General features: G+C 42.5%; 1 protein-coding gene across 1 annotated transcript; it reads left to right on the top strand.

Moving 5' to 3' along the window:
• The first annotated feature begins 27 nt into the window (after positions 1 to 27).
• Positions 28 to 12,186, top strand: MAIP1 (matrix AAA peptidase interacting protein 1). Its single transcript, XM_067548959.1, has 5 exons — positions 28 to 421; positions 6,242 to 6,313; positions 8,230 to 8,356; positions 9,883 to 10,033; positions 11,904 to 12,186. The coding sequence occupies exons 1-5, from the start codon at positions 83 to 85 to the stop codon at positions 11,980 to 11,982; spliced, it is 768 nt and encodes a 255-aa protein (XP_067405060.1). The 5' UTR covers positions 28 to 82; the 3' UTR covers positions 11,983 to 12,186.
• Positions 12,187 to 12,962: the final 776 nt, after the last annotated feature.

Raw genomic sequence — 12,962 nt, 5'->3', positions numbered from 1 at the left:
CCGGTTCCCGGCCGGGGCCCTTTCGGCGCGCACCAGGCGGGGTCAGGGCTGGTTGCGGGGCGGCTCGGCTCGGCTCGCTAAGATGGCGCTGCCCAGGGGGTTCCGGCGGCTCCCTGGGCCGCTCCACGCCCTCTCTAGCCGCCTCCTCACCGCCAGCGCTAGGCCCGGCCTGGAGCTGGAGCCGCCTGTTCCGCGGGGCCTGGCTGCCCTGGCCGGAGCCCGCCCCCCCGCGCGCTTCTACGGCAGCGACGAGCAGAGCCGGCAGCAGGGTCCGTCGGGGGCAGGCGGGGGCCGGGGCGTAGTGGTGGTGGGGATTCCCAACCCCTTCATCTGGATCCGCACCAGGCTCTACTACTTCCTTATCCGGGCCTACTTCGACAAGGAGTTCAGCGTCGAGGAGTTCACCCAGGGGGCCAAGCACGTGAGTCCGGGGCCGCCCCCCGCTGTGGTAGGGGGAGACCCGTTACCTGCCCTCCCCATCGCCCGGGACCCCCAGCTCTGTCGGGGCAAGGCCTGTTCACCAGCTTGCCCCATGGTCTCTGTGCGACCGATCATACAAGGAGCCTTGCCACCCCCAGCCCAGCGGGTGCAGTGAAAGCCGTTCCCTCTCTGGGACTGTGGCCCGGCCCATCCCCCTCCCCCTTGACATACTTGGCCCTGGACTGTGGCTCCCCACTCCCTCTCACACACATTTCCCCTTGACATACGTGGCCCTGGCCCTTTATTCCTCATTGCTCCCTACTTGCTCCCCTCTGCTTCTTCACTTTTTGCTAATCTATCTGTTTCCCCCTTTCCCCACTAAATACTGCTGCCCATGGTCTCTGGGGACAGATGATTTCTTCACTTGGGATGAACTGTGTGTTTTGTTAATATTGTCCCAGTAGTGGGATCCCTGTGGGAGGGATATTATTGCTGTGATAGTGACACCATAGGAGTTTTCATTTATCTCCTTAACCACATTTGAAAATTTTGACAGCCTTTCCTGTGTATTGTAAGACATTAAAACAATTACAAAACATTTGAGAATGATGCAGGGTTAGACATAAATACAGCACACCAAGGTTGGCTCCAGTGCAATTAGGCAACAGAAAAGGCTAATACAATTTCAGGCTGCAAAGGCAACAGAGCAGAGAGGCACCGAGGCCCTTCAATATGATTCTTATTGCAACAGCACTTGGAATATTGCATTCAAAGTTCTGGGTGCTACATTACTGGAAAGATACTGATAAAATGGAGGATGTCCAGAGCAGAGCAACAGAAACTAGTAGTTCAGCTAAAATAACTGAGAGAATGGGAATTATGTGCCATTATTGGATCTCCCCTGGTAGTTGGCACCATTGATCACTGGGGCTGGATTTAAGGCATAGAGCTCCAGATCCTGGATTGATGATAGAATCTTGGTTTTCATTCTTAATATTTTTTTTTAAATCTTGTTTTTATTTCTTATGGTTGTGAAGAAAACCTTGAAAACATGACCTAAGTTTAACTGCTGTCTGCTGATAGCCTGTGACATTAGCTCTGTGAATGTCACCTGCCCACTTTCTTATTATGCTAACTCTGAAACTTGATTCTCTGGGAACCCCCACTGATGGCACCTCAGCAGAAGACTCAGATGGCGGTAGCCTTTGCTTCTGCCTCCTTATGGCTCTGTTTGAGTGGAGTGAGGAGCTCCCCACACATACAATGTCCTCCACTTAGGTAGGTGGTGACTGACTTCTCCTTCTTCTGGTATATCATAGGTGGTCTGGGGGGAGGCCTCGTTCATCCAAAGGGAAGAGGTAGTGGCCCCATACAGATGGCTGTGTTGGGGGGCAGACTGTGACTATCCTGCAAGCAGAGGCAGGGCCATGTGAGGTTTGCCTAGGACCTCCGATTGTCTTAATCCAGCCCTGTTGATCACATATACTTCTCTCCCACTTTAAAGATAAAGCAACAGTAAACAGGAAAGCACTGAGTCCTTCCTTTTAGGCTGTACCCTGAGTAATGGTGGACAAATATTCCTCTGCAATCAGAGCACTTGGTTGTGCAGGTCCACAGAACTCTGTTCTTTCCTCATCCTACTTAACATCTGCATGAAGCCACTGTGTGATGATCTGAGACTCCATAGACTCAAATTCCAGAAGCACACAGATCACCGCATAGCTCATTTACTTCCAATGCCAGGTGAACCATTGTCCAGCTCTCTTGGTGTCTAGCCAAGATCAGCATGTGGGGGAAAAGCAGCTGGCTGAAGCTGAACGCAGGCAAGATGGATGTGGCATCATACCACTACCACTGTAGCATCACTCTGTTTTGAGGGGAGTCTGTTCTCAAGTACTCAAGTTGGTTCATAGCCTCTGTGTTCTGCTGAACTCCTTACTTCCGCTGGATTCCGCTGGATTCTTAGATACCAATGGCTGCTAAAAGTGACTTTTTTTCCACCTGTACCTCATACTGCTGGAGAATGACTTGACCACCGTGATCCATGCCTTTGTGACCTCAAGACTTGACTGCTACATTTCACTGTATTAGTAGTTCACTGACTAGCCTCAGTTGGTCCAGAATGCAGCAGCATGTTGCCACAGCAAAACAAACCAGCACATCATGTTCCCAACAAGAGGAAGATTAGGGAGAGTGTGGGCCCCTTAGAGAATGAGGGAGGCAACCTAGTGACAGAGGATGTGGAGAAAGCTGAGGTACTCAATGCCTTTTTTGCCTCTGTCTTCACAGACAAGATCAGCTCCCAGACTGCTTCACTGGGTGGCACAGAATGGGAAGGAGGCAAACATCCCGCAGTGCTGAAGGAACAGGTCCAAGACTATTTAGAAGGATTGGACATACACAAGTCCATGGGGCCGGATGCTATGCACCCGAGGGTGCTGAGGGAGTTGGTTGAGGTGATTTCAGAGCCATTGGCTATTATCTTTGAAAGCTCGTGGCAACAGGGGGAGTTCCCTCAGGACTGGAAAAAAGCAAAGATAGTGCCCATCTTCAAAAAAGGGAGGAAAGAGGATCCAGGGAACTACAGATCAGTCAGCCTCACTTCAATCCCTGGAAAAATCATGGAGCAGGTCCTTAAGGAATCCATTTTAAGGCACTTAGAAGAGAGGAAGGTGATCAGGAACAGTCAACATGGATTCACCAAGGGAAAGTCATGCCTGACCAACCTGATTGCTTTCTATGATGAGGTGACTGGCTCTGTGGATGTAGGGAAGGCGGTGGATGTGATATACCTTGACTTTAGCAAAGCTTTTGATACTGTCTCTCACAGTATTCTTATCAGCAAGTTAAAGAAGTATGGGTTGGATGAATGGACTATAAAATGGATAGAGAACTGGCTAGAGCATAGGGCTCAACGAGTAGTGATCAATGGCTCCATGTCTAGCTGGCAGCCAGTCACAAGCGGAGTGCCCCAGGGTCGGTCCTGGGGCTGGTTTTGTTCAACATCTTCATCAATGATCTGGAGGATGGGGTAGATTGCACCCTCAGCAAGTTTGCGGATGACACTAAGCTGGGAGGAGTGGTAGATACCCTGGAAGGTAGGGATAGGATACAGAAGGACCTAAACAAACTGGAGGATTGGGCCAAAAGAAACCTAATGAGGTTCAACAAAGAAAAGTGCAGAGTCCTCCGCTTAGGAAGGAAGAATCCCATGCACAGCTATAGATTGGGGACCGACGAGCTAGGCAGCAACTCTGCAGAAAAGGGCCTGGGGGTAACAGTGGATAAAAAGCTGGATATGAGTCAGCAGTGTGCCCTGGTTGTCAAGAAGGCTAATAGCATATTTGGCTGCATTAGGAGGAGCATTGCCAGCAGGTCACGGGAAGTGATTATTCCCCTCTATTCGGCTTTGGTGAGGCCGCATTTAGAGTATTGTGTCCAGTTTTGGGCCCCCCACTACAAAAAGGATGTAGACAAGTTGGAGAGAGTACAGCGGAGGGCAACAAAAATGATTAGGGGGCTGGAGCACAGGACTTATGAGGAGAGGCTAAGGAAAATGGGCTTGTTTAGTCTGCAAAAGAGAAGAATGAGGGGGGATTGGATAGCAGCTTTTAACTACCTGAAAGGGGGTTCCAAGGAGGATGGGGCTAGACTGTTCTCGGTGGTGGCAGATGACAGAACAAGGAGCAATGGTCTCAAGTTGCAGTTGGGGAGGTCTAGGATGGACATTAGGAAAAAGTTTTTCACTAGGCGGGTGGTGAAGCACTGGAATGGGTTACCTAGGGTGGTGGTGGAATCTCCATCTTCAGAGGTTTTAAGCTGAGGCTTGACAAAGCCCTGGCTGGGATGATATAGCTGAGGTTAGTTCTGCTTTGAGCAGGGGGTTGGACTAGATGACCTCTGAGGTCCCTTCCAACTCTAATATTCTATGATTCTATGATCATCCTGGTCCACTGCTCACTATATTGGCTTTCCCATAGAATACAGGTCATATTCAAGGTTTTAGTTGTCAGCTTTAAGGCCTGTGGAATCACCCAAGATATATATCTTCCTTGGCGGTTATGTTTTGTAGGAAAAGTAAAGCAGTCATGCATGAGACAGAGATGGCTTTCTTGGCAGATGGCCCAAGACTTTGCCTCTTTTCCAGAGGCAGTGAGGCTAGTCAGATTTGGCTATTTTCAGACCAAAGAGTCAAACTTATTACTTTAGCTTAGATTTCCCACAGCCACAATGGAAAGATAGAGTGTGGGGAAAGGCATTTCCAGCTGCTTCTAGGGGAGGACAGGAGAAACTAGTCTAACTTTATGTGAGAGAAATTATACTATGCTTTTGTTGATGTGTAAAAAGTACTTGATACTCAAGAGTGGTGTGAATACTGAGAAGGCATTCACATCCTTCATATACTTCTAAGGCTGTCACATTCTAGAATGGAGAGAGATATTAGGGTGGTATAAGGGGATAAAGACTAAGAATGGGTGAAACTTAAGCTAAACATCAGGAAAAATATCAGTTGGGGTCTGGTCTGGAGTAATTTCATAAGCAAAGTGGTCACTGTCCTATTAGATGGATCTCCTAAAACTAGATGGAACAAGATACTGGAAAATATACTGGAGGCAAGAGTCCTGTCCTAGCAATGTGATGGAGCTGGATAATTTATTGAGTCTTTTTCTATGTGTACTTTCTGATTTTGATTCCTGCCTTTGTATAGGACCCTTCCTACCAAAGGACTATCAACCTAAAAAACTGCTAAAAATATATGTAAACAGGACAAGAGAACTACTTGACCCAATGCTGAGATGAAACTGGCACTGTTCAAGCCCTACACATCTCTGCACCAACTCTGCCACTCACTCTTGCTCCATTTCCTTGGTACAAATCTGCTTCAACAGCCATCTTTTGTATCTTTCTCCCACTACATGCTGGGAGAAAGCAGTCTGCCCTCCATGGATGCTAAAGAACCTCATTTGCCTGTACATCTTGCAATACCTCTTACTCATAGTGCATAAGATGCAGCAGTATAGCAGCTTTTTTTCTGTCTGAACGCCATTATTTTATTTTTTGTTGTAAAACTACAAGTACAGTTAATGCTTGACAAATGAGCTGTTTGAGTACAAAGCACCACCACCATATGAAACAATATCAGCAAAATTAGGGTGGTCAAGTCTCATGGTTTTCAGAGAATATCCCAAACAATAATTATAGATAGATAGCTATATCTTAGTAATCAAAGACTGGTCTTCATGAATTTTTTTGGGTATGGGGTGGGAAGACAAAGCCAGAGACCAGACTAAGATAGGTAGGATGTACATAACTCTTGACCTAACTAAGAGACACTGAAAACAAGTCTTTATTAATAGAGACTTAGGTCATCGTGATCTGAAAATAAGTTAGCCCTATTATCAAAAAGGCTAGATCTTTTAGATAAGAAACCATTATTAAAGTCATACCTTTCAAACTACTTTTCTTTCTGCAATGAAAGCTCTGGTAACTTATCCTATAAGTCAAAGAAACAAAATCAACATTTCCATTATTTCATTTTATGGTTCGTAGTCTTCAGACACTGAAAATGCCTTACAGAGTTGGTTGTATGCAGCAAGGAACATCTTTCACTTAAGGGGAGAGAAGCTGAATCACAGATCTCTCTACAATACAAACTTAGCATGCTGGCTGTTTCTTTGCAAGAACATAAAGTGACTCACATCAGGAATCTTAAGTTGCAGAACACTTAAGTGCACTTGTCTTATAAGCAAAGGTCATTACTGGAAAATGAGCTGATCTGGAATTAGTGGAAAGTTTGCTCATGTATTTTTCTGTTTTGCAGGCCTTTGCTCTTGTTTCAAAGCTCCTGTCTCAATGTAAACTTGATCTGGTGGAGGAATTTGTATCAAAAGAGGTAAAGAATCTATTTTATTTCTCTTCGAAAATCTCCAGCACAGAATGAAAAATATTTCTCTGTCCCACTCTCTAATCTGCCAGTAAGTACCCAGTCATGAAAAGTGAAGTTAGCTTGTTAATAAACACAAATAATACCAATTTGATGTAACTGGAGACGAACTCCTTTAATAAAAATCAGGAGAATGTTAGTCTTAGTCTAAACATTAAACTAAAGGAGGACAAGCTTATCTGTAAGGGCATGATCAGTTACTGTGTAAGGAAAATTGTCCAATTGCTCTTACCATTAGGACAATGGAGCAGTTGCCAGAAGAGTCCACTCAGTCATCAAAAAGGGATTCAAAATATAGTCATTGCAGGAGAGGGTGGTTAACAAGGGCAGACTTACAAACTTCTATTCACATGGGGCGACTGAGTGGAAGTTCCGACTATGTGACCACCAATACCATTAACTAGCGCCAAAACTGTAGGTGAGCTACATAGTCCTGCCGAATGTGCATCCCCCAGTTAGAGACCTCAGTCTTGCATCAGGGCCTCAGGGATATAGCCAGACTGGCCAATTTTAACTGTTGATGTGAATTTTGAACCACTGGGATTGTTTTCATGGTAACCTCTGGAGAGCAGTGTCTCAGATCCAGAAGAGTCTCATGGGAGAGCTGTATGTTAGTAGAGTGGGCTGCCTGTTGTCCTCATGCCTATAGAGATTATTCTTACAGAGAGAACACTAATGCCACTGTGGTGTAGTGCCAATTGACCATCTTGCCTTCTCCCCGTGAGTAGAGGTAGCAGTGAAATGTGAGCTTGTTCCTAGTGAGTTGTTTCAAAATAACATCTCCCCTTCCTCCTCCCACCCCAAACTCCATGGGTTCAGTGAGTGAAGGGAAGCCACCCACAATCAGAGGGGGAAGAAATGGGGAGCTACCCAACAAAGGAGGAGAAAGGGAAGCAATTATCAGGAGCCCATGTATGACCCAAGGTGGCACAGACTGAGACTGTGAAACCATGATTGTAGTAAGGGCCAGCTAGTACACTTCTTGTTCAAAGACAATCTTTTGCAGGTTGGATGGTGCTCCGTGAATGTGGTGTGGAAAATTGTAAATGGGGCATGGACTTTGTGTATCCATGCCTTGTTTTAAGATAAACTCAATTTGCCACTATCACAGTGTGAACAAATCAGGAAGGGAGGTTTGAGAAAAAAGGCAAAGGTCCAGTCACTGAAGGATGAGTTTAAAAATAAATATTAAACATCTGATTCACTCGCTGTGCCCTGTCCGACCTGTGCACTGAATGAGAAAACGGTCCAGTGCAATTAATGTATAATTTTGTAATTAGAGACAACTGTAATGCATAAAAGCATAACGACACTTACATACCATAGTGATGAGTGTGGTACAAAACTTAAATATAGATAGAAGGGAGCAGAGAGAAGGTTAAATGGAAGGGGGGGTGCAGAGTTCAGGTATTGAGAACAACCTTAACTGATGCTTCCTGACTTGAGTGTTTCACTTTGCAATTGTAATGTTCTTCAGATGTACCTTTTTGTATAGAATTTGGAGATTCTGGTTTAATTAGTTTGTGTTAAATGTATCCTGTGCAATGTGAGTTAAAGTTACTGTGAGTATTTTAATTCTTTTTCACTTCTGGACTCTCATGCATTTACATGTTGCATTGATGTAACTTTTTATATTTAATGATTCTTCAGTCAGAAGGAAATAATACGGGATGTATTTCTTTTTTGATGAACAATATTCTCGTTATAATAGACTATCTTACATCTATTAAAGTATTTGTAAGCCACATCACTGTATATGGGCAAAACAGATTAATACTGGATTGTTACAAAGCTTACAAGATCATTGGTTTTGATTGTCTAGTGAACTGTAGGGTTAACAAAAGCTGCAATTTCTTTAAATTCAGGTACTTCAAGTGTTGGAGGAGAAGCTTTCTTCACTGTCTAAAAACCACAGGAATGCTCTGGCTGCTGATGTGGATGAAATAATGTATACAACAGCAGGAGATATTGGCATTTACTATGATGACAGTGGTATGTATAGAATGCTGGAACATTTACCTAGCATAGACAAAGACTTTTGTCATAATTTGGCTTTTTGCAGCTTTTCTAGTTACAAAGGTGTTCATGATTCCTATTTCTCATTCCTTGAAGTAGCATTCAAAGCGCTCTTTCTGTACTAATTTGGTCTCACTATAAACTATTGTTAGTATGAGTCATTGTACCACCTTGATGCCTGTGCAGGTTTTTCTCATTCTCCTTTACTTGGATTTTCCACATTTTCCACTCATTCCTCTCTACTCCTCCCCCCCCCCCCCAAAAAAAAAGTCCCCTCAGGTTATGTGTGCACTCCTGCCCCCTCTCTTGTATATATATTTTTTCTTCTAGTCTCTGTCCTTTCTTTCATTCTTTCTCTTCTCCCCACCCTGTGCTCCTGCCAAAAATTTTGCCTTGTGGCAGACATTCTTCTGCTGGAGAATGACTACATGTGACTTTCTTTGGAGCTTGTTGGTGCTGCTTCTGTCAGCCCAAGCTATGCCTCAGAAAGATGATGTAAGGTCTGTCTTTTCCCATGTGGGCTGAGCACTCTGCCTCTGCAGTGCTCCAAATTTCTGCTGGCATGGGAAATGAGGGATCAAGTTTAAGACCAAATTTTCAAGTTTAACTGCAAAACCTCAATTTTTCTGTCTTCATGTTCCATCTGACTTTGTAATTCATTCCTCTTCACTGTCTATCTCCTGTCCTATGTCTGTTCCATCCCTGCCTATTGCCTCCAGAAAGTTTGCTCCATGAAGGAATGCATCAGATGTAGCATGAAATGGAGATGGTCTGAGTCACTCTCAGATTGCTGTCCTATTGTACCACTGATAAGTGCTGTATGCTGGAGCAGTCGCACAACATAACTTCCCCCTGGGCTGGCTGAGAATATTTAGCATAGAGAAGTAATCTCATGCCACACAGTGTGATGGCATCTCCACACTGCTCCAGGACACCTTAATGTTTTTTTTTTTAAACTGACAACCATCTGCTTTATTTTGTTAAATGCCAATACTGTATGATTGGTTCATTACAAAACACAGCTGGGATGGTTCTTTTCCTGAATCTTGTTCTCATCAATCCATACCTCTTCATTTCAGGCTATCGAATACATTGAGCTTCTCTTATTTTATTTTTTAATAATTCCTACTTTTCCAAGTCTCATTCCCTGTCATTCTAAGTACCTATGCAATCACAATAAGGGTCATCCTAGAACATGGAAAACACCAGTCTTCCATTCATTGTGACTGTATACAGTGCCAGGAAAGCTCCCATGCACCTCTCTATGGAAGGTATGACTTTCTTTTTACTCCTGCCAAACCGTATGAAGATGACTTTAGGGTGAATTATTTTAAGTATCCCCTTCTTTTACTTATTCTTTTGTGCTTCCTTTTAGGCTATAGCCAGTTGCTTTTTTGGAGTCTTAGTAAATACTTAGTGGTTTGCAAGTAAAAATATTAGACTGCTGAGGTACATGCAACATTCTGGAATGTTGGTTTATGGCTTTGTTTTCTTTCTAACAGGAAGAAAATTTGTTAGTATCCTGATGCGCTTCTGGTATCTGACTAGTGCTGACCTACCTGATGAGGCTCCAGATGGAACCAAAGTTTTCCAGATTGTATTTGGAGATGAAACTGTGAAAGAAACTAAACATCTTCTAACAGCAAACTATGAGTAAGCCTGCCTATCTTTTTCCTTGTGATTGTATTTTATCTTGGCCTTCTGAGTTCCCTCATCCAACCTAATTTTTATTCTGGGCAGCAGCTTTAAAAAAAAAATTAAGGTTGTCACATTAGCGTCTTGTTTCTTAACTTCAGACTAATTGTACTACACTTTATGAATCTACTAGCATGTCACAAACTTTCTGATCCCTCCTTATTCCCTCCTCCCTTTGGAAAGAGGCCCATATCAGTCCACATCCCAGTTTTGTGCACTCAGTCAAACAGCAGTTTGATTGAGTGCACAACCAAATCTGCCTGTTCTGTGAGGCTGCTGTAACATCACTGTCCTGCAAAGGAGTCAGTATTGCAGTTGGCTTGAGAAGATAGTGTGTGAGAAATGAAAGATTTAACTGAATGCTTTCTGAAGGAAGTTAGAACAATCCAAACATCATCTGGTGTTTGAATAGTTCACGTGGATCTGATCTAAATCCTCTGAGTTCTCACTGGTCAAGTGGACGTATTTTTATAGGAATGTGCTTATATAATACTGGTTATAAAATGTGCTAATGTCAGATATGAAAAACATTTGCACTCTAGGCAAAATGATTTTTACAATATTGGAGAATATTTTCAAAGTGGAACGGAAATGTCATATTTTTTGCCTAAATTATGATATAGGGTGGCTCTCTTCTAAACACTTACTTAGAGAAGAGAAACTACACAGGGTTCAGGCCCAGAGAAAATACCAATAAAACCCCTTTGAGAGTACTCCTGTTCCTTTTCTTCCTATGTTCATCTCTTGGCCATATTTATCACATACCTTAGAGTCTTGTCTTGCTTTCTTTGAGAGTCCTGACTTCTTGGGAGAGCTTGTGAGTGATCTGGTGTCCTAATAAATCATCTGAATTGACGTTCTTTCTGGCATTTTCAGCAGAAGTCGGGGCCCAAAAGGGCAGAGAGACTTCAAACTCTTTTGTAAAGCCCTATTGCGATCACAGCTAGGTGTCTAGGGATGGTTCTGCCTAGGCCAAGATTGGAACACACTTGCAGGACAATATGGATTACAGTGCTGCTGTCTTTGCTGTTCTGTGGGTGACTTGGGCACATAAATGTTATGTTAACAGCGCTAGAAACTAAAGACTTCACTTAAAATACCTATAAAAAAATCTTACAAATTCAGAAAAGCAGGTACTAAAAGGTTCCAACATTAAAGAGAGAAAGCTTTTACAATGTGGGTTGGCTGTTAACATTCTTTCAAACAACTGTAGAATTCAAATGATTCAAATGTGTAGAAGGATTCAGTTTTGTGCTATATCTGATTTAATCTCTGAAAAGATCTACTAACTTCATATTATTCAGTGATTTTTTTTTTTTTTTTTTTTAATGCCTAAAACAAATATCTCTGGGTAAAAAGTACCTGCTTACTACATTGATTTTCTGATGCCTCATGGAAAAATGAAACCTTTAAATTAAAAACTAATTTTCCTATAGATCGCTTTCTGGGATTTTGAGGGTATTAACTTGAAAACAGGGGTCTTAAGACTTCCTCCGCTCATGTTGTTTTATCCCTCGCTTATGGCCTGAGCCAAAGTCCACTAAGTTAGTGGAAAGACTCCTGTTGACTTCAATAGGCTTTGGATCAGTCTTTTGTCGTAGAAATAGTTTTGAGATCACAGTCCTCCATTTGGAGAATAAGCAGTGGCATCTAATGAGCTCTTATAAAGCTTCTGGCTTTCATAATATCAAAGGATGGGGGAAGAGAGAGAGAAAATGATATAGGAATAACTAAGTAAAATGTTTTGCCAAGTTTTCTCAATAGCATTAGCAGCTCTTTAAAAGATTACATGAGTTTTAACAACTCTTATTTGTGATGCTTTTCCTAGGTTCCGAAGGGAATTTACAGAAGGAGTGAAGCCAGACTGGACTATTACACGGATTGAGCATCCAAAGCTATTAGAATAAATTTATTGTACAATGACTTTTATGAACCCTTATAAATGCTCTGGCATATCAAAAGTATCCAACTTTTTTGGTCTCCCCACAACGATCTCTTCTAAGGATTACTTTTGTATTTTTTTTAATTCCCAAAATACTTTTTTGATTTTACCATATACAGTATATTGCTCTGAAAGCATAACAATAAAGCCTTTTCCACAAGTATCTGAAGCTATGCAATACAAATTCAATTTGTAATAGTTATCAGAGACTTTGCATAGCAATTGGGCCAGAGTCACAGGTATATTGATCTGTTACATTCTAAGAAGAAATCTTAGTACTGGTAGAATACTACTTATGTAAAACAAAAGGTATTGTCATGACTGACAACTCTTCTGAATAATACAGCTTAATTTGTTATGGGTATTTTCCCAAAGATGTAATGTACAGTAGCTAAAACAGAATGTTTGGAGGAGGAGGTGGGATACAGATATATAGACTTCCTAGCTAGTTTGACATCAGCAATATTTGAGTAATCCCAGTCTTGAATGAATTGGAATTTAAGAAAATTAAAACTCGATTCTAAGAAGTGTACACTCTTGATTCCAGTCTAAGATGTCACAGACATATAACATTCACTATGAAAGTGATACAGAAAAATTATTTTGGCATTCTGATCAAGTAACAGAAGTGACATAATTCCTTCAGATTGAGGAACCTGGCCAATTTCAAATTTGGGTATTTGGAAGAAAACTTATTCCAAAACATGAAACTAAAGGAGAAGCTGAGATGCTGTGTAAGATGAAGGCAAAATCAAACACTGGAAAACTGGAAGGCTTGCCATCAAAGTAAACAAAAATAATGAAAAGCATTGGGGGCACTGTGAACCAGAAATTCTTGAGTTTCACTCCCAACTCTGCCACAGATTTGCTTTGTAGCTTGGCTACAATCTATCTTAATGTCTCTTTGCCAAATTCAGCCCTGCTCTAAGTAGCTATAACTTTCAT

This window comes from Emydura macquarii, unplaced genomic scaffold, assembly GCF_026122565.2.
Source record: "Emydura macquarii macquarii isolate MOO-44397 ecotype Brisbane River unplaced genomic scaffold, CSIRO-AGI_Emac_v2 contig_1253, whole genome shotgun sequence".
Lineage (NCBI taxonomy): Eukaryota > Metazoa > Chordata > Testudines > Chelidae > Emydura > Emydura macquarii.
The sequence above is the reverse complement of the archived record's forward strand: the minus strand, read 5'-3'. Positions and strand labels throughout refer to the sequence as shown.

Bases quoted from the DNA above. Each gene is read 5' to 3' on its own strand.
- MAIP1 (XM_067548959.1), top strand. From the start codon at position 83: ATGGCGCTGCCCAGGGGGTTCCGGCGGCTCCCTGGGCCGCTCCACGCC. The intron at 422-6,241 runs GTGAGTCCGGGG...TCTGTTTTGCAG, and splicing joins TCACCCAGGGGGCCAAGCAC to GCCTTTGCTCTTGTTTCAAA. The intron at 6,314-8,229 runs GTAAAGAATCTA...CTTTAAATTCAG, and splicing joins AGGAATTTGTATCAAAAGAG to GTACTTCAAGTGTTGGAGGA.